The 19,920-nt window shown below is 41.9% G+C and overlaps 2 protein-coding genes across 4 annotated transcripts in view; one reads left to right on the forward strand and one right to left on the reverse strand.

The window, feature by feature from the left end:
- Positions 1 to 8,912, forward strand: part of ESYT3 (extended synaptotagmin 3) — a 30,542-nt gene extending 21,630 nt beyond the window's left edge. Inside the window, exons 16-23 of the mRNA XM_005415749.2 lie at positions 1,279 to 1,365; positions 2,199 to 2,348; positions 2,864 to 3,300; positions 4,354 to 4,443; positions 4,971 to 5,102; positions 6,543 to 6,648; positions 7,235 to 7,284; positions 8,172 to 8,912. Of these exons, the coding sequence (XP_005415806.2) occupies positions 1,279 to 1,365; positions 2,199 to 2,348; positions 2,864 to 3,300; positions 4,354 to 4,443; positions 4,971 to 5,102; positions 6,543 to 6,648; positions 7,235 to 7,284; positions 8,172 to 8,208 (1,089 nt within the window). The 3' untranslated portion in view covers positions 8,209 to 8,912. The remainder of the gene's footprint in view (positions 1 to 1,278; positions 1,366 to 2,198; positions 2,349 to 2,863; positions 3,301 to 4,353; positions 4,444 to 4,970; positions 5,103 to 6,542; positions 6,649 to 7,234; positions 7,285 to 8,171) is intronic.
- A 524-nt stretch (positions 8,913 to 9,436) lies between these two features.
- On the reverse strand, positions 9,437 to 19,910 carry CEP70 (centrosomal protein 70). 3 transcript variants are annotated; one of them, XM_031056940.1, is made up of 14 exons: positions 19,805 to 19,910; positions 19,523 to 19,646; positions 19,009 to 19,189; positions 18,523 to 18,692; positions 16,616 to 16,715; positions 16,153 to 16,241; positions 15,748 to 15,822; positions 14,615 to 14,717; positions 13,832 to 14,002; positions 13,085 to 13,231; positions 12,405 to 12,573; positions 11,057 to 11,171; positions 10,017 to 10,096; positions 9,437 to 9,639 (listed from the first exon to the last, which is right to left on the reverse strand). In XM_031056940.1, exons 1-14 carry the CDS (start codon positions 19,908 to 19,910, stop codon positions 9,572 to 9,574), a joined length of 1,698 nt encoding a protein of 565 aa, XP_030912800.1. In that variant the 3' UTR covers positions 9,437 to 9,571. The 3 variants fall into 3 exon arrangements, with proteins under 3 accessions (XP_030912800.1, XP_030912794.1, XP_030912803.1); XM_031056934.1 differs by having other exon boundaries at positions 15,748 to 15,825; XM_031056943.1 differs by lacking the exon at positions 13,832 to 14,002 and having other exon boundaries at positions 15,748 to 15,825.
- Between the last annotated feature and the right edge of the window lie 10 nt (positions 19,911 to 19,920).

Here is a 19,920-nt window from a genome sequence, read left to right on the forward strand (position 1 = left end):
TATGGGTGACTGTCCCCAAGTATCCCCTAGGAAGGAAAGGACTTCTTGTGAAGCTGATGTGAAGAGCTGTACCTGTAGTGATGGCTGCAGAGCCTGGGAGTGGACCCACTGTGTCACCGAGTTGTGGTGGTGGATGGTGTCTGGCCAGCTGCTGTACACATGTGTAGTTCCATGCCTATGTCCAAGAGTTCATCTTGGCCCAGACACTCTAGTTCTGTAAGTCTCCAACCCAGCTTATGGTTTCTCAGAGCAGGGCATCATTTGTATCAAGCTGGCTTTTATTCCTTCCTTTGAGTTTTTCCTGGCTCCTGTGTATCACAGTTTTACTGTTTTGTTTTGTGTTTTGTTTTGTTTTTAAACCTGGACAAGATGGATCTGCATCTCCTCTGCTTCACTTCCAGGTCCTTTTTCATTATTTAAAAATTACTTTTGCCTCATGACTATGAGCAACAGCTGAGCTCTGCCCTCCTGGTAGCTGCCATGTTCCCTGTCCTGCAGCTGGATGTGGATGAGCTCTGTTCTTTTGGACTCCCAGCAAATAAGAATGAATCCTGTTGGCTACACATAAGCATACAGGACTGCCACCTATTTTCCTTTATTCCTTCCCCTTGCTCCACCCAGAAATTGGGTTCTACTTGCATTTTTACCTTTTGTGGTTTTCCCTTTCCCTACCACATCACATGCCTCTCCTAAGCTAGGTCAGGCTTCCAGGCTTTCCCTGCTCCTTTCCACTTGCTGCCTGGACTCATGGCCTGGCAGGGACAGCTGGTTTACAGAGCAGCCACAGTCCCCTTGGGTGCTTTCCATGCTCTTTCCTCTTTGAAGTGGATGGTGCTGAAGCTGTGCCCTCCTACACTTCCCATGAGTTCTACCCCCCTGAAACTGCCCCTCCAGCTTTTCTGCCCTTGCCTGCCAGCTCACTGCAGCTTTGGGAGCTGGCTCAGAGTGCTGCAGGCTGGAAGCAGTGCTCTGGCTCTCCCTGGGTGGGAAGGTGGGAGGGAGGGAGGGAGTGCTGCAGGTGAGGCAGGCTGCTGGTCCAGGCAGTGCTGGTGGGGCCAATTGCAGCTCACCAGACTTGTTCTTTGGCATTTCCACACTCCAAAGAACTTGTTCTGGTTTTGCCAGAGACTTCACTACCATATGCTTCTGACCTGGAATTTCCACTCTCTATACAGCTGGGGTGTAGCATCACTGAGGGCCACCATGGCCCTCTCTGGTGATCAGTGTCCTGCATTCTTTGCTTCTCAGAGACTAAACCAATGCATGTTCTTGTTGCAGACCTGCAATTTCAGCAAAGATCCCACGTGGGGCCAGGCTTTCACCTTCTTTGTCCACAGTGCTCATTCCCAGTCACTCCACATTGAGGTGAGATAAAAGCCTTTCCTTTGAAGACCAGCTGCACATCTGTAGGAAGAAACCTGTTCTATGGAGCCCAGTGCTGGTTGTTTCTGTGTGGGATTGTCATATACTGGGTTCCTCCTACTAAAAGGTGGAAGAAGCACATGTTGCACAGACAATTCTCTATTAGGTGGTGGTGGTATCTACCTTTGTTCTAGCATCATGTAATGTGCAGTGTCTTAGTTCGAAATGTGGGATGTTTCTGGCTGCAAAGTGCAAAGGACATTTCATACAGGTCTGTCTTTAGTAAAGACATCAATATTTTGCTGTCAGAAATTGCAGCCTTCATAATTCTCAACCAGAGCCCTACCTCTTCACCTCTGTGTTCTGGCTCGTTAAGCAGCCCTGTCTCTCATTAGCAGCATTGCAGCCACAGCCAGTTCTGTGGCTGGTCACTTGGATACAGAAAGGAATTGAACTTGGAAGGTGTATTGGGGTTAAGTAGACTAAACAAACTGTTACCTAAAATATATGTGAAGATTTAGAACCAGTTGCCATCTCAGCTGCTTAGGACATTGTCCCCAAAGTGAGCAAGGAAAATCAAGTGAATCTCAGGGCATGATTTTTCTGCTAAAGTACTTCTTTCTCACATAGTTAGAGATCGGATTTTTACTACAAATGCACTAACTTGTTACCCTTCTGGAATAATGGCATCACCCATTTGGATGTAACCATACTGAAGCAAAGAAGCTAATTTTGGTTTCTGTCTGAAATACCTTCTTGCTTTGCTTTTGCATTCCCAGTGGTGCACTTCCCAGTTTGCCGGCTAATAAAAACTTTTGTTTTCTTCCATGCCCCAGATAAAAGACAAGGAGTGGGATAGTGCCCTGGGAACTTCAGTGGTGTGTCTCTCCCACTTACTGAAGGACCCAAACATGACTCTGGATCAGAGATTCCAGCTGGACCATTCCAGTTCAGACAGCTTCATTAAGATGAAACTTGTACTGCGGGTGAGTTGTTCTTTCCCATATTCACTCAGTTTCCTCTGCAGAAGCATCCATTTGTAGCTAGGCAAAAGAGATGAAAGGTGGGCATGAAGAAAGGCAACTTTGCTTCACAGTTGAGTAGAAAGCGGAGGTGTGATAAGGTATTTAATTGAAATTAGAAGTGTATGGTGGAGTTGAGAGGTATCCCTGGAGCTTCATAAAACTTAGTGCCATGGCTGAGAAATTTCTCACTACAATAAAGAGGTGGACTGAGAAAATCTAAGCTGGGGAAATCAGCACTGATGCTTAGGAGTTGTTTCCTCACCGTGCTCTGGATCAGTGTTTATAACACTGCTCAGTACAAACACACTAGGATAAGAGGAGAGAACACCACAGTGAATCCCAGGGGCCCCTTTCATCTCTAATGGCAGAGTTCTGCTGTTACAGTTTTGTGGTGAAATTTCCTTCTGGGTGGTAATGCTGGCATCCACCCCAGTGCTGTGGGAGCAGCACTCACTGTCTTCCCTTGCGATTTTTAGGCACTGAATGTTGAAGAACCTGATCCACAAAGAGTCAAGGCTGGTGTCAATGCCTCGAAGCTAGGTCCCGTGCGTGTCACAGAGAAGGCTGGAAACCTGCAGAAGTTTTCCTCTCCACAAGTCTCAAAAGTACCTCCCATGAGCAAAGACTCTGCAGCACCTGAATCTCTGCCAAAAAAGGACAGTGGTGAAGAAGACCTGGACACTAAAGACAGTTCAGGAGCCCCTGTACCAAGTGAAACTGTGTCTGGCCTTGATGAAGCAGAGGGCAAGCAAAACCCAGAGCATGGCCCACCATCAGCATTGCCCAGCGGAGCAGTGGCCATGCCCACGCTGCCCGTCCTGCAGGAAATGAGGGTGGCACCCAGTGTCACTTCACTGGGGTCCCTGCCTTCTTCCTGCTTTGAATTAAGTAGCAGCAACCTGGACATTCATAAGTAGGTGTTCTTCCAGCTGAATTGTTCTTTTCTTGAGAAAGTTCAGGTGTTACTGTTGCACAGAGGTGAATTTAAGGCTGCTAAATGGTTTGGGGTGTTTGGTCTCAAGTCACCTTACAAAGAGTTGACCTAGGTATTCCAGTCAACAGCAAAGTAAATTACAGGGCACTGTCAGAGCAGGTATAAAGGGAAAGTATTCAGTCTATGGCTCTCCTAAGAGTGCTGCATGTGTTGGCTTTATATTGTTGAAGAGCTTTTCAACGCTCATTTAACAACAGGATATTCGAAGCCTCAACATCCCACTTCTGTAATAACCTAAACTCTTGATAGGCACCTCTGGCTGCTTAAAGCTCTGAATGTGTTTATCCACCACATTTTAAGACTGATAATGCAGTGAACAAAGTTTTTTTTGGAGAGCTGTGCTTGTGTATGTCCTTCTCACAGTGCTCAGTGTGAGGCTGCTCTGTCAGGCAGGATGGAGAGAAGGATTTGTTCCTCCTGGGGCACAGAATGGAGCTTGTGGAACCCTTAATCAACAGAAGTTACAAAGATCCACCTCATTTAAGAGACCATCAGAGTAGTTATAAACCTGAACATAAAACTCAACTCCAGCTGCAATTTGGTGAATTGGTGACTGGTGAATTTTCTAGCTTTGAACAGGGCTTAATTTATAAACTATTTTAAACCATTTTTAAGTAATATTTTGGATTTTGAACCACTTTAATAACATGCGGAATGGAATATGCAAAAGGTCCCATTTTGCATATACAGACATTCCTGAGGGAATGTGTGACACACTAACCTGTACTTTGCTGCTCCATTTACGGTGGCCACATTGGGGCATTTTTGGCAGTTTGTGTTGTGGGACTGAAATCAGGTATCTGCAGAGAAGGCAGGGATGGGGCTTCTGTGGGCCCTCTGTGGTCCAGCTGCTTCCTAGACAGCAAACTTAGGCTGCCAGGAAAAAGGATGGTGCCCTGAAAGCTGATTTTAGTCTGCTTGTGGGCTGCTCAGTGGCTGTATTAAAAGCCTTGCCTGTGCAATGTCTTGCAGTGGGACTGAGATGCCTCTGGGGGAGATCCAGCTGACCGTGCGCTACGCTTCCATCCGGCAGAGCCTCGTTGTGCTGGTCAATGGCTGCAGGTAATGCCTGTGATGGCTCACAGAGGGAAGAGCTCTCTGAGCTCTATCAGTCATCCAGCAAAGCTGGAGCAGAGCCACATGCAGCAGGAGATGCCTTAGTGCTGGCTGGCTTCCAGCTGTGCAGCCTCTGTGCCCAGCTCTGGTCAGTGCCAGCAGCAGGTCAGGGAAGGAACCCAGTGAGTTGTACTGCTCGCTGCAGTAGAGATGCTTCAACTGTCACCATCCCAAAATTCCCTCTGGACAACACTGACAACTGGTGTGTGTCTTGGGGTGTTGGGATAGGCTTTGTGACAAGGGTTGATACCTATGACTGAATATGTAATTGTTAATTTCGGAACCCCTGTAAGTGGCCACATCCTCAGGAGTAAAGATTTTAACTAAACAGCCTTAAAGTTTTATTTGCTTATGTTCCAGCTCCTGGGATGAATGTTTTTAGCATGTGAAGGGTTGGTCTGATGCCAAGAGAGTCAAGGTATTAAACACACAGTGAGAGAACCTGCCTTGATTATCTGTTTTCCTTTTAACAGAAACTTGGTACCCTCTTCCAATCGTGGGGTTGATCCATATGTCCGTATATACCTGCTTCCAGACAGAAGATGGACAAGCAGGAAGAAGACTTCTGTTAAGAAAAAAACTCTGAACCCCCAATATGATGAGAAGTAAGAAAATGTAAATTGTTATTATGGTTGGAATAGTTATGATCTCTGTGTAATGACAGGGCTTCTTAAGGTGTGCTAGTGTAGCTCCTAAGGACTCTCTTGTGAATGTTTCCAACTTTTCTGAAACAAATGGCACTTGGACTGTGATTTACAAGTACTTGGGGCTGGCCTTGCTCTGCCTGTGGTGTTGCAAATCCCCCAGAAGAAGGGGACATCTTCCCTGCCCCTTCTCTGCCCCCATGCTGCATTTGCTTCTCTGCAAACTGACATTCTCCGGCTGTGTTTAACTCTCTGTCATGGCAGAGGCAATCTGCCCATTCATGTACCTCCCAGAGCCCACTGCTCTGTTCACATTGCTTTGCCTGATGCTTATTCTGACATCTTTCCAAAGGTCCAGGCAGAAGTACAGAGCCTTTTGAGGCTGGAGCAGCCTTTGGGCACGCAGGTGGATGTTGTCATCAAGGCCTGGTGCGAGCAGGGTAAAATGCTCCCACCTCTTTGCTGACAGTGTCACACTGAAATGGAATGTATTTGGCATAAACCCAAACACAGTAACACTTAGAAGTAGAGCTCTTTTGAGAGGTGTTTTAATCCCATAATTAGAGGAAGGTACACATGGATATATGTGAATATTGGTTGATCCTGGGTGGCTTATATTTTTCCTGTGTTATGTCCTTTCTGTGTAAGTCAGAAATGGAGAAAAGATTTTAAAATATTCCTTAACACTCAAAACACCAAAGCTGAGGATTCTGCTTATGTCTGTTCTTAAGTAACTGCACTGATTTAGTGCCATCCCAGCAGCTGGGAAGAGCATTTCCTTTTCCCCATCCTCAGTACTGACGTATCCTGTACATCCTCAATTAAAGATAATGCTTAGCTCCAAAACACCTTACCTGTTTCACAGCTCTGACTTGAGGAAAAGCTATTCAGGTGGGCAGAACTGGAGTGATTTAGCATGGACAAAACTCACTTGACATTAGCCATGTGTGCCAGAGGCTTGAGTCAGAGCCATTAAGAATTTAATTGCCACAGGTTTCAGCCTTTGTCTGTTCTTGGTGTGGTGCAAGGCTGCTCTGTGAACTTGGGGGGTTGGCTCATGACTATTTCCTCTTGAGTAATGAACATTGCATGGAAAACATGCTGATCTTCCATGGAGAGGGGAAAATAATGTTAAATGGCATTTCATCATGGATGCATGTTTTCCTCCTTCCCCCTGGTACGGTGGACAGTCTGAACACAGTGTTGTCATCTTTCATGAGGCCTGGAAAAGGTTCCCTGCAATGTGGATAAACCTCACTCTAGAATTGCCTTTTCTGTGTGTTCCTTCCCTGTTGAAGTCCTGGCCATTGATGCTGTACTCTGTCACTATATTCTGCCCACTGGTGCTCACAGGATTTTAGTTTTTGCCTTAAGTCTCTTCTTTTTAAACTTTATTTCAAGGTTTGAATTTTTTGAATCTTTGGAAAACGTCAAGAAAAGGACACTGGACATTGCAGTGAAAAACAGCAGGCCATTCATTTCACAGGAGAGGAAGGAGCTGGGGAAAGTAAGTTTAAAGAATCTCCATTACAGATATAACAGAGCTGAACACTCTGGGCTATTCCTGAAATCCTCAAATGTGGCTCCAGTAACTGATTCTCAGTGATAGGACTGGCAATCTGGAAACAGTTTTTTTTCTGCCAGATTTTCATCTCAAATGAGGCTGTATTCATGTGGGAGCTCTGTGGTCTCATTTCAGAAGGGTGCTCCTGAAGTAAGCCGTGGTTCATGGGCCCTGGTGCTGCCTGTGGGGGGAATGGCTCCAAGAGTGCAAATACAGAGCTGAGAAAGGCATTGGGACTAAACCCCACCATTTGCCAACACTGCTTTGACTTTCTGTGAACAGCTTTGATTCTGTGAAAAGTAAACTGCAATTGCTTCTTCTGTGACAGATAAATTTCCAACTAGTGCTATAGGAAATGGAGCTGGTTCATGCCTACACTATCCTGGGAATGTGGGAAGCTCCATTTTTCCTCAAGCCTGAACTGCAGCCCCACAGCTGGAAAGTGGGTCTGACTTGGGAGGAGTGGTAGTTCAGCTAATCAATTTATATGCTGAATAACCTACAAACAAATAAAATTTGCTTTTTAAAGGTGCGCATTGACTTGTCCCGGGAGGATTTAATAAAAGGTTTTGCCCAATGGTAAGTACTCATTTCCATACTTCCAAACATTGCTTTGCTGGGAGCTTGCATGACTGCTGTGGGAGTGAGTGCTGGTAACTGGGCTGTATTTGGGTGAGCAAGAAGAATATCTAACCTGCAAAGGCAGTACTAACTTGAGCTAATCTGGTAGTTCTATCTAAATTGTGTGTTAATCCATTGGCTGTGCAGTGCCTGCCCTGTGAGACAGCTTTAATGAGATGCCTGTGTCAATTATAGTCTTCAGCATATTTTAAGTTACCATAAAAGCCACAGGGGCACATAAGTAAAAGAATTTTGTTTATTAAAGTAACCTGGCAACAAATTTTAACTTGAATAAAGATCTTAACTAAATACTCTGATCAGCAATATATATGTATGATAAAACTTTAATTACAAAGCATTTATAGAAACTATTATAATAAGCCACTTACAGTTTTGCTTGTGCGTTCATTGTGGTTCTGAGGTTTGTATGTTCCTGGTCTGAGGCAGAACAGAGAACCAGGCTGGGTGTTTTTTTCACTTCTGTGTCTTTAGTAAATGGCAGGAGTTCTTCCTTCTTTCTCCTTCAGTGGAGCCCAAGGAATGTAGTGTGGGTAGTCTAGGAGCTTGCCATCTGCACGGGCAGTGAGCCAATATTCCAATAGGAAAACCACATTTCCCTGGCCAGCTTGTGTGTGTGTCTCAGGGCAATTATGGGAAGAGGAAAAAAGAATGCACCCAAAGTTCCTGGTGAGGAGCTGAAGTTTGAGGCCATCTCTGGAGCATCCTTTGCTGTGCTGCCTGTGGAGCAGAAGCAAGCAAGCAGCCCAAGTTTTCTCCATTGTTCCAGTTAAAATTGTTAAGAAGGTTTTCAACTATGGTAATTACTTATTGTGTCTGTCTTGCAGGTATGAGCTGACAAGGAGCAGACGCAAGAAAATCTGATTTCTTCTCATGTACATAAGTTACTAATTTTTCAGCTTCCTATGGATGTACATATCTCTTGTAATTAACATGTTTTGCACAGTCATTGCAAATTTGAAGCAGGCTCCAGCTGAGGACATGCAAATTTAATGATCCTATTCAGGGATTAGTTCTCACTGAAGTTAAACATATTTTCCCCCACATAGGGAATAATTTGTCCTTAAAGAATAAGTCCTTTATTTTTGCTATTTCTGGCAAATCCCTCCTCAAAGGACCTTTAAGTGTGAAACCTCTCTTAAAGAAGGGTTGTACCTGGGGAGATTTTAGACTGTCAGCCAGGTGTCATTACTTTGCTTGGCAGTCTGATGGCCCTAGGAGCTTGTTCATGTTGTTTTAACATGGCAGTGGTGTACTTTTAAAAGAATACATTTTGAAACAGTATTCTTCAGCTGTAGGGCTACAGAACCTTTTAAAAGAGAAACTCTTAATTAGATTTTTTTTTTAAGAAACTAAGAAGTTGGTAGTCCACTGTTCAAAAGTACCTTAGCTGACTGTGGCTGCAGGTATGTAAATAATGAGCTTCCAAAGCAGGGAGATGAACTTACCAAGATGTCATTAAGGTTTTAGTTTGTGACACCTTAACTGGTTTTGTCCTTTGTTACAGTACATTTCAAAATCTTGTAAACCCAGATTCTGTCTGAGGAACAGCAAAGTTTTGTAAACTAAGCTTTAATAATATTGAGGCAAAATATTTTTGGAAGCTTGGTGTACTTGTTTCTGTACAATAAACTTCTAATTGTCTTGAATAAGAGACTTGATCTAATCCTTTCTAAAACTGACTTTTGGAATACAATGATGGTAACTTCAAACCATCGCCTGAAGCAAATTTCAAAGATTTTTGGCCTAGATTACATTAACCCGGAGTCCATAATCAGAGAGAATACTCACTGAGTAACAATGTTCCCATCCCAAACCAATCTGGAAATGTGAACCTCATTTTAAAATAGGCTCTCAAGAAAACCAAGATTGAGCATTTGTGTTAGTGTGCTGGCTCTGGCAGTAAGGGCATCTTTACCTCATAATTACTGTGTCAGCAATATTAAAAGTGGTTAGAGTTTGCCTGGTGTTGTGCTGGGTTCAGTTTCCTGGACTGATACAGAGTATATTGGTTCTTTCTCTGGGATTGAGTAGACCAGTTGACAGCAGTTAAAGTTTTTCTTCAATTGACCAAGAATTAAAAAAAAAAAAATTAAAAATGCAAAAACTTTTATTTAAGTAAAAAAAAAAAAATCTGGAATTGTTGCTTAGGAGGTAGCTGCAATGTCATGTGCACCAGCAGGTGCACCTTCACAGGTAAGAAAAGTCTTGCTCAGGAAGAGCAGAGTCACCCATAACCAGCTCCCCATTTCAGGTTTTGCACTGCAGGTAAAATATCATCCACGTTACTGATCTCTGCAACAAAAGGGAAAGCAAAAGGGTTAGGCTTAGGAACCCAGAATACCTTTGAATTCAACCAAAATTCTAACTTAAACAGATGGTGGATTAAATAAATTCTTCCAATCTTTTAATGCTTTCAGAAAAAAAAAATCAATTGGGCTTATAAGTAATATGCTTAAATAAATGCAACCCCATGTTAAATGAAAATGAAGTTTTTTGGTCACTTCCTCAGGAAAGGTGGAAAGAAGGAGAGTGAGACAAAAGGCAGCACCTTCCCTCACATCCTCCTCCTGTTTTAGCACAGGAGGAGTGAGTAAAGAAAACACGTGTTAACTGTTTAGAGTTATATGAGGAAGTGTTGGCATGAAGATAATTACTGTTGCAAGTATTACCTAGAAGACACAGCAAATCTTGAATGAGAGCTTGAAAGGGTGGAAAGAAGCACTCATGTTCTTCAAGCTTATTGATGATACTGGAATGGAAAGTGAGACAGAGACAATCAGTAAGAGGTACAAGGACATGGCAAGTTCATCCTCTCAGCCATTTTGTTGTTCTGTGCCACGATTTTGTGAAAATATTGCTACTTCATATCTAAAACCATGGACACCACTGTTCTGTTCTCCAGTTCTGAACCCTGCAGCCAACAAGGGAGCTGTCATGAGGATCTCTGATTTCACTACTAATGCTGTATACACATCCTTCCTTTCCCCCTCACATGGCTCCAGGTAGTCTGGGGCCTGGAACATTTGTCTGTATATGCTAAATATACTGCCTGGGGGTGGCTGGTATAACTGCCTTGGAGGTAGAGCAAGAAATGCTTTATAAGCAGCTGTTCTCCAGCTAAAACTGAGAAATGAGTGCAGAAAGGCTGAGGGAGTGAGTATTGTTAACTCAGCATGTGTCAGACTTGCTGCCTGCTCCCTTTTTAGTTTGTGTGTAAAGCATATGCTGAATGCAAGCCCTTAGGGTCTGCTACCACCTAGATGTAGCTGTTACCTGTTGAACGTATAACTGGATTTGTCCAGTTTCTAAAGTATTTGTAGGCAGCTCAAGGCAAACCCTGCCTTGGCAACTAGAACACTTCAATGTTACATCTGAGACTTGCATCACTTTCTCCTCCCCACCCAGGTGCCGGATTTGTCTCCTGATGAAACATGTATCCCATTAAGGCTTGTTTGATCACATTATCCATGCAAACCAGAGAGTGTTTTGGAACCTTCTGGCCTCAATTTTTCCCTCTGTCTAGCTTTTTCTTTTTGACAGGATACAAGATTTGTTTCAAGCAGGACAGCAGTAACTAACACCTGTGCTGTTGCAGCTCACTGACTTTGTAACAAATGATAGAAGTTTCTTTCAGCATCACTTTTTGCCAGTTCTCAATTACTACATTTGATGTTTGCAGAATGGTCAGCAGTGGAATAGCCCCACATACCTGTGGATGTCTTGGGTGCCCAGAAGCTGCTGTACCTGCTCAGTCACGTTCTTATTAATGATGTCACACAGTTTCCCAACAGTATTCACTACCACAGTGGGTGGAGCTGAACTGTCTGTGGAAAAACAAACACCTCATGATTCTTTTAACAGTAATAACAGGAAAGTATTTTAGGCACAGTTGAATTTTTGCAGGTACACAGATTTTATTTGGTTTTCATAGATCTAGCATATACATTCCATCATTCACAGAAAACAGAAATAAACAAATGGTCAGAAATAAACAAATATTAGCTAGGAATGGGGATTCTCTCACTAATCCTTTAGTGGCTAAAAAAACTTTGGCAGAGCTGTGTGTTCACAGCAGAGAGGGTACTAAAGTGCACCCTTCCTGTCAGTGGAAATCAGCCACTGAAATTATATATAGAGAGAAGGGGTTATTAATTAGGTTCTTGTGACACAGCAGACACACTGTAGGGGCTAGGCCAATAAGGAACCTGCTTAACAAACATGGAAATGTTTGGAGGAGGATGTTTTTTGTTAACACCCAGAACTTGTTTTGGTATTGAATTTCAGCCTGTCTGTAGTGCTGTGACTGAAGGTAGCAGCCTCCTTGTCCTTTCCTCCAATTTCAGAAGAACTAGGTTTGGACAAGGAATCTTCTGAGCTGCAGTTATTAGGGGGAGGTGAGGTTTCCTCCTCTCCCATGCTGGCTGCAGGCAGAAACACTGCTTTCCTCCTTGAATGAGGCTCAGCAGCCCAGGGGCTCTGGGGCTGGACATCCTACAGCCCAGCCCAACCTTTTAACCCAGCAGCAGCAGCTGCTGTTCTACAGAAGTTTCCACCAGAAAGGAAATAACCAACTACACCCTCTGAATACTGACAGTTTTTGACATTCAACAACTTGTTTTGGTTTTTAAGTTTAGCAGCATAAGATGGAACTTTCTGAGAACTGGACCCAATTAGAGTTGAATGAATTACTGAGTAGAAATCTACATCCTAGAGCAAGTTATTTTCTTCCCTAAACTTGTTATCTTTCAAGTGGAGAATGAACAACAATTATAAAAAAAAAAAAAAGCTTTGTGGAAAAAAAAATTCTATTTCCCCTGTTATTTTCTTCTTCTGCCTCCCTGTTATTCCTCAGCAACTGCTAAAGGCTTACAAATAATGGGGATTTGCTATTTGAGCTATAAATTGACAGGAATGTATTTTTGTTTTCCCAGTGAAGGAAACACCTAGTTAATTCATTTCTCAACAGCTCAACATTATTTTCTATGAAGAGGGCAGCTTTTCACCTGTCTCCTTTTTTTTGGAATGGTGTGAACAAGCAGCAGGTGGTAAGTCTTTACCTAGTTCCAGGAGCTCATGGAGGTTCCTCATGGCATTGGTCATTTCCCCCAGCTTTATGTACACCTCATTCATCCGTGGATAAACACCATTCAAAGAATTCACATCAAACAACTTCTGGAAGTGAGAGACTATGGCAGACAGGGTTTGCAAGGACTGTGTCTGGCTGTTCTAGAGCAAGCAGGAAGAACTCATCAATGGTACTGCTTAACAAGGCAAAGGTGCTTTAAGCTGTGAAACATTCTTAAAACCAGTGTGAAGAGCAGGTGTAACTTCCCTTATGAAATCTCAATGTTTCAAATATTTTTAAATCTGAAGACATAGTTTCAATAGTTTTCAGGCACAAGCATACACCAAACTCAAAACACTCTTTTGAAAGCTTCCTTCTCTGTTGCCAAGAGAAGCATTTATGTATTCTCAGCCGTGAGAGACAGAACAGGATAATTCCTGAGACTACAGGGCAATGCAAATTCCCTGCTGGTCAAGTGCTTTTGATTAAAGCAATCTTCCCCAAGGTAAATTTATCCATTATGTTAAAACAGTCTTTGACTACTGAATGTCTTCAAACAGGTATTTCTTAAATGCTGCAAGGCTTTCAAATGCACCAATCTAATCACTGTGTGAAGAATGCATTTAAGAATCCCACAGTAACTTGTGATTATAAATCTCTGGTAAGAATTACCTTTTCCTTATGTTCTAATTCTTCCAAAATTGCATCTACTATCAACTGGAGGTCTTCAACTCGTATGGATTCTCTGTTGTCCTGTGGATCTTTAGTGTTCCAAGGCAGCAATTCCAGAGATAGTTTTCTCAAGGACCTATGCAAATCCTTTTAAAAGAAGGGAGGAGAGCCAACGTATTTTAGAAACTGCTTTAAGTTGTTTTTAGTATAGAAACAGGTGTTTTTCTGTTTCTCATATGCAGAAAACATTCCAGCCCTGGAGAGGTTAAGGTTTTCATTTTCATGAATTTAAGGATGGTGTCTTGCTAGCATTCTTTGATTTGAAAAGAACAGAGTAAAAAATATTATATTTGCCATGTATTACAGTTTCAGTGAAATAGGAAGTATTGGTCACAAAGAGTTTGGCTTTAAACAAAACTATTTCACTTATATTTGGATCAAAAAGTCACTGGTCAGACATAAGGAAGGAAGAGAATGCACCATCATCAATATGTAAAGTCCAGACTCTAAAGCTTAAGTTTCTTCTCAGGGACTCATTTAATAAAATGAAATAAAACATTTACACAGAGAAGTATCTCTGGTACATACTTCACATGGACAGCAGATTATTTGTAAAATTTAACACCAGATCAGAAAATAACAAAAGCTACACACAAAAACCCCCCACAACTACTCATAGGGAGGGATGGAAGAGAGGAGAGCAGATGAAAGGAAACCAAGAAACAGAGCACAACAATGTGTTGTTACCTTTAGGGCTATGAGCTGATCTGCCCACATTTCTACAGTGAGTGGAAGGTGCTCAAACCCACATCCCTGTCCATTCTCTTTATTGTCATTTTGCACTGGCCCTTTGCTAGGCCGGAATATTAACGGAGGAGCTCTTGGGCTTTGCAAAATAGCATCAATATGGGACAAAACCTTCAAGAACGAATAACAAAATGTTATTGCTCAAATATGTATGATGTTTTGTAATAAAATCCCTCTCTATCAGTCATGATTGTCTAAAATTAAGTCATAAATAGCTCCAATATTACTATTGACTGATTTTACATATGCATTCAACATGCGATAGACTCAAAGACTTCAACATATACTAGCTAGAAGATATGTAGAAGTAATGCAAGGAATACTTCCCTTTGAGGGATAGTCAACATTTATCCACTCGAGGCATTGTAAATTCCACAGTTCACAGTTTGCTAAGTTTTATTATATTTAGGCTTTTTAATTAGAAGAAAAATAAAGACCACAATCACCCAAGATCTTGAACCCTTGTTCTGAACAGACTTCAGCTAAATCATATTTACCAACCTAGTACCTGCTGCCTTGCTGTGTTTTCAGGTAGTTTACACTCAGACAGAACAAGAACCAGCCTACACTAACTGCCAAATCCAAAAATGACTCATCTTGCACAGAGGATTTGATAGTCATTCTTAACCTCAGACCAGCACACTTGACACAGCTAAACAGAACATGTAAAACATTTCATTGTAACAGTGCTAGAAACATGCAGAACAGATATAATTTGGGTACCTGTAAGTATTGCTGGCAAGATGCCTGCAGCTGATCCACAATGGCAACTCTCCCAGAGTCTTTCTTTTCTTCTTTTTTTTCTTCAGTCTTGCTCCCTGAAAATCTGCACAAAAACACACACAGTGGGTCACACAAGCAGCCTTAGCAGGAGATGCTACCTTTTAACTTGGTGGAAGAACCAGGTGTGTAGTACTTAAATTCAAACATACAAAGTCAATATCCATGTTATGATGCTGGGCAATAGAATTCCATCAGACCCAAGTAACACAGATTGACAACACAATACCCAATGCAAATACCAATACTTTATCTCAAGTCTCCAGGCTGAGGCTATGCCAGACTGCTTGCTGATTTAGAAGGGACACCAGAGTTCCACTAGGGCTGAAGACCTAAAATCCAGAATTTTATTCTAAAGGCTCAAATTCCAAGCTCAGTTGTTATCCGCTTCTGCTGGAACAATCTTTCCTGCTTATTATACAAAGCTAAATACTGCTTTTCATCTAAATTATACCTACTGCTTGAGAGACTAGACCATTTAAATATACACAACAGGTCTTTTTTTTTTCAAGTTAAGGTGATGTCTTTTTCAGGCTATAAAACATTTAGCATTCAGTATACACATGGACAAATGACTAAGTGAAATTACAGGTAAAAACACTTCATTCGTACTAGAACTTTATATCTTCCATGTATTTTCTTAGCACTATTTCAGAAAACAGTCAATTTCTAAGAATAATATGGACATAACTTCAGTAGCTGCAACATTTTGCCAACTCACACTTTCCCATTTATAATCCATAATGAAACCAAGAACTTCCTTTACAGCTTATGGAAACCGCAAACACCAGAGATGGCCCTGTACATATTGCCAGCAAAAGAACTCCAATCAAATCCAGAAAGACAAAATGAAATAAAAAACCCCACACTGCTGTGCCCCCATTTGGAGACCCTGCCATCATTTCAGAAATAGAGGGCTTTAGAGGTCCAGCAGCACTTGCTGCCCATAACCAGGCTCCAAAGAATGCTGATAAGGCACATGGTCTATAAGCTACTCTCTACATTACAGGCTGCAGAGTAACCTTGCCTTCAGAAATCCAGAGGATTCATGAAAGTCCCTGAAAGAATATACTTACTGGGCAGTTTTCTTTAAAGCTTTCTGTAGTTTCTTCACTTGGTGCTTGTAAAATTTTAATTCCTGTGCAGTTGGCCTGCTAGACAGAAAAAGTACCATGTTATATGTCTTGCATTGGAAGGTATCTATAAAATTAATCCAAGCAAAAAAGTAAAAAAGCTTTGCCAGTGCCAAAAAATCATTCTGGAATTTAAATTCTGTACATTTCTGCATGACAACAGCAATAAAGAGCAAACTAACCATTAGCAGCTGTTATTAACAGTGTAGAAAGAACAGTGTGGCTGTTGCTGCATTATCTCATTTCTTTGATCACAGATTTCACGCTTGACTTTTACAATTGCTGCTGCTTTGTAAAGCAAAGTCTACTGAAGTGGCCTTACAAAGGATGACACTTATCCTTTCTCACCTTATTTCCAAGTTTTTCTTGAGATTTATATTTTCAAGCAAAAGCTGTTCGTTCTTGGCTTTTGTTTCAGTAAGCTGCTTCTGGAAAGACTGCAACATAGACTGGGTTATTGTTTTTACTGCCCTCATTTCATAATGAACAAGCTTCACCAATTTAAAGTGTGTGCATGTTAAGAAGGGTTCCCAATTGCCTGGACAGCAAAACAGCATGGATGAGGACTCAGGTGATTGAGCCCAAGAGCCTGGTGCATTAGACCCCGGGTGGAGCACTGCAATCCCCAGCAGACTCACAACATTTTGCTGAATCTTTGCACAAGGACAGGGAACTCTGCCCACAGAGGTCACAAGTTCAGAAGACATGACAAGAACAAGGGACAGAAAGCAAACATGTTTATGTTTCTATGTGGCTCTTGAAGAGTTACCATTGAGAGATCTGCACTGACTTATTCTTGGCAGTTCCATACCATGAGCAGTGCTTTGTAGTTAGGAGTAGCATCTAGATTTAAGAACTCTTCCTTGTTTTTTACTTCTCTCTGCACCTCGTCTTCATCTTTTTTATATTGCCTATTGGGAAAAATAAATTGGTTCAGCTTAGCGCAGTTTTCATTTAGCTCAAAAATTTAAGTTGGTTTAGTTAGCAGTTATGTATGATAATGCTTCCAAAAACTACCAAGTAAATAGAATAGATATTCTGCCCTAAGATTCCTGCTCTAATTTCTGGGAAAGCTGTTTCATATGCTAATGAAATGCACTTATCCACAGGAGACACTCCAGTACAAGCAAATCCCATTTCAGTTTTGTCAACAGTAATCTCAAGCTATAGGAATGTCTCAGGTATCTGTTTGTTGCTCTGTGCCATGCAGGCACTGGGATAGAGCTGAAAACCTTTAGTTTTGGGAGATCAATCAACTGAGCACAGCTAATGCAGTAATTCTGCCTATGGCAAAAGAGAAAGGGGAAGGAAAAGAATGAAAGCAAGAAAGACTTATAGTTCAAGTATCTGAATAGCCCAAGCCTCCTAACTGTCCTGGTCTCCTGACTGAGAAACTGCTTAGCCTGACTGCCAGTTATTCTCTGGCAAAATCTAAATTTCCATCACTATTATAACCCTTTGCTATTTCTTACATGCTAGTGATACCTGGAGCACAGAATATTAACCACTATAAGACTTAAGAACAGTAAGGTCTAAAAAAGTTTTGAAGAGTAGAACCACAGGGCATTCAATGAGACCTACCTCAGCTCCTTTTTAATCTGACTAATTTGAGATTCATAATAGTCAATTAGACAAAGGTACCTGAAGAAAGGAAAAATTAATTTTGAATTTCAGATATTCTCACAAAACTCATACTGTGACCAACCCAGAGGAACAGGTCAGCTTACACAGCTGCACTGCACTTTGGAAGTGGCTGCTCCAAACAGTGGAGTTTCTCTCATACCAGACAACCATGGTCACACTTTGCCAAAATGGAAAAGCAGACACATTGAATCTGTACTAGTTTAGAAACAGCAAAATATTCAAGAGGAGAAAAAAGTTAAATCTGCCCACCAGCCTCCTCATCTTATGCTTGTGGTTGCCCAGCAAGATTAACAGAGAGGCACAATCAAAATAAAGTGTCTTGAGTACTCTGAGATTGTCTGGTTTGGAGAGACAGATGAGGGAGGACAGGGAACCAAATTCAGTGATCCTTCCTCTGATACAGTGAGGGCTCAAGGAAAAAGCTGAGCACACACAATCCCTCTCAAAAGCCTCCCAGGTAAACACTGCTGGGCAGGCCTAGAAAGCTGATTTTTTATCAGCACAATAAAGCAATGGCTACCTGAGGCCTAGGAACTGGCAAATGTCTGATTGTAGCAGAGCTATGGAAATCCTACTAGCAAGAGACACAGCCTTGTGACACTTTGGGAACTTACCTAAAAGTACCTGGAAGCTTACAAGCAAGCCTGCAGTCAACAGTTGCAAACATCACTTCCCAAAATTAGAAAAGCTCTTTTTTGGGGGGTTAAGGATGGTGTTTGCTGGGGGGTTTGTTTATTTTTAACTCACATTTTGAAATGTTAGAATCCCAGGATGAGATCATCCTAGCTGACACTGCAGCTACAGAGCAGAGTGAATCATTCCCTTCCCTCTGCTGACATCTAGTGTGGGCAGTGGGTGGCAATTTTTTAATTTCTGCCATGGATTTATCTGACTTACAGTTTCACAAAATAAAAATATCACTGCACTGAGGTACCTTCACAAGAATTCGTATTTCATCTTGTATTCCTAAAGTCTCCAGGTTACTTTTTTTTCCCATATAAATATCAGGAAGCATTACATTAAAATCTGTTTCTTCATTTAATGTCTCTTCATTTAATGAAGAGAATCACTTACCGCTGATCCAGGACAGACTTGGGAGCTCTTTTGCAAAACTGACAAAACATTTTGTTTTGAGTGTCAGCTCGCTGCTGCTCCTCCCTCCCAACTCTGCTCAGCATCTTCTGCAAGTGGGCAATGATCTCTTCCTGTTCTTGCAGCTTTTCCTGCTGCTGTTGGTATTTCACCTGTGAAAAGGCAATGGGAGCATTACTGAATTGTTCTGATCCACAAGCTGACTCTACTGTACAAGCCCAGGTACACACTTGGAACCAAGGAAAATGAGCACCTGGGTTTTAGCTGTGCTGAAGAGACAGTGGAAGAGGGATACAGACATTTTTCTAAATTATTTCTAGAAAATTCTACATAGTTTGAAAATACTTAGCTATAAACAGTGTACTAACCCTATGACCCAAGATTCATGTTTATTTAGATCAATGTAAATATTTTGAGATCTTTTATAAGTCAAAAGTTTGAATCCTCAGGCAGCACTATCTGAATTACCCGTGAAGCCTGTTGCTCTTTTTGAAGTTCCTTGACTTGGCTCTGTTGCTGGCATGCCTTAGCTATTGTTTCATCTTCCAGCTGACAAATTTTGGCCTTAATGTTTTTCACCACATTTTCCAAATCATTAGCCCGTTGCTCTTGCCGAGATGCCCGACCTTGTTCCAGTCGTACCACATCTCTGAAAAAAGAAATGAATCCTTGCTTTTAGCTTAAACTCATTTAACTATAGACAGTGCAGGAAGCACATGCCTGACATTATGTGCAGACCTTTGATAACATCCTCTGGCAGCATGGGTATGGTATGGGAAATACACTGATATGAGAAGAAGCAGCAGATGAAACAAGGGAAGAGCTTGAAAGGAACTGAGACAGCATTGCTGCATATTGAACAATAACCTCAGGAAAAAGGTCTTAGGCCTCTGGTGAGATAAGATCTCTACCAGGCTGGAGTGGAATACTCCAGTACTGATAATACTTTTACTCTGCAAGTAAATTCCTTCCCCTGTCTTACCTAAGACATCGATTTGCCTCCATTAGCCCCTGCATCACCTTCTGCTGTCGCTCAATGTCTTCCACCAGCGTTTTTAATGCAAGTCTTATTCCTTGAGAAGACTCACGGTCTAGGACAATCATATCTGGAGACACAAAACATAAGCAAAGTCACAATGAAAGGGTTTGAACAGCCAAAGAAGATTGCCTATTTGCTGCCACTAGAAAGTGACAACTTTGGAGATGCCTTATGAACTTATGAATATGGTTACTATTTCCAAAAATAAAAATCACATTTCACTACCTGATGTATCTCTGCAGCTTTGGGGGGCAGCGAGACTCACAGGTTTCAACCCATGACGCATTAATATCCTGTTCAGGTTTTCCCACTCTGCCTTCTCCTGCTGCATTGGGAGAAAG

The sequence above is a fragment of the Geospiza fortis genome, unplaced genomic scaffold, assembly GCF_000277835.1.
Source record: "Geospiza fortis unplaced genomic scaffold, GeoFor_1.0 scaffold112, whole genome shotgun sequence".
Taxonomy (NCBI): domain Eukaryota; kingdom Metazoa; phylum Chordata; class Aves; order Passeriformes; family Thraupidae; genus Geospiza; species Geospiza fortis.

Coding starts and splice junctions, on each gene's coding strand:
- CEP70 (XM_031056934.1), bottom strand. CDS start 19,910: ATGCAGCAGGAGAAGGCAGAGTGGGAAAACCTGAACAGGATATTAATG. Junction 18,693..19,008: donor AAGAGCAACAGGCTTCACGG/GTAATTCAGATA, acceptor GCCTTTTCACAG/GTGAAATACCAACAGCAGCA. Junction 10,097..11,056: donor GGCACCCAAGACATCCACAG/GTATGTGGGGCT, acceptor TTTCCATTCCAG/TATCATCAATAAGCTTGAAG.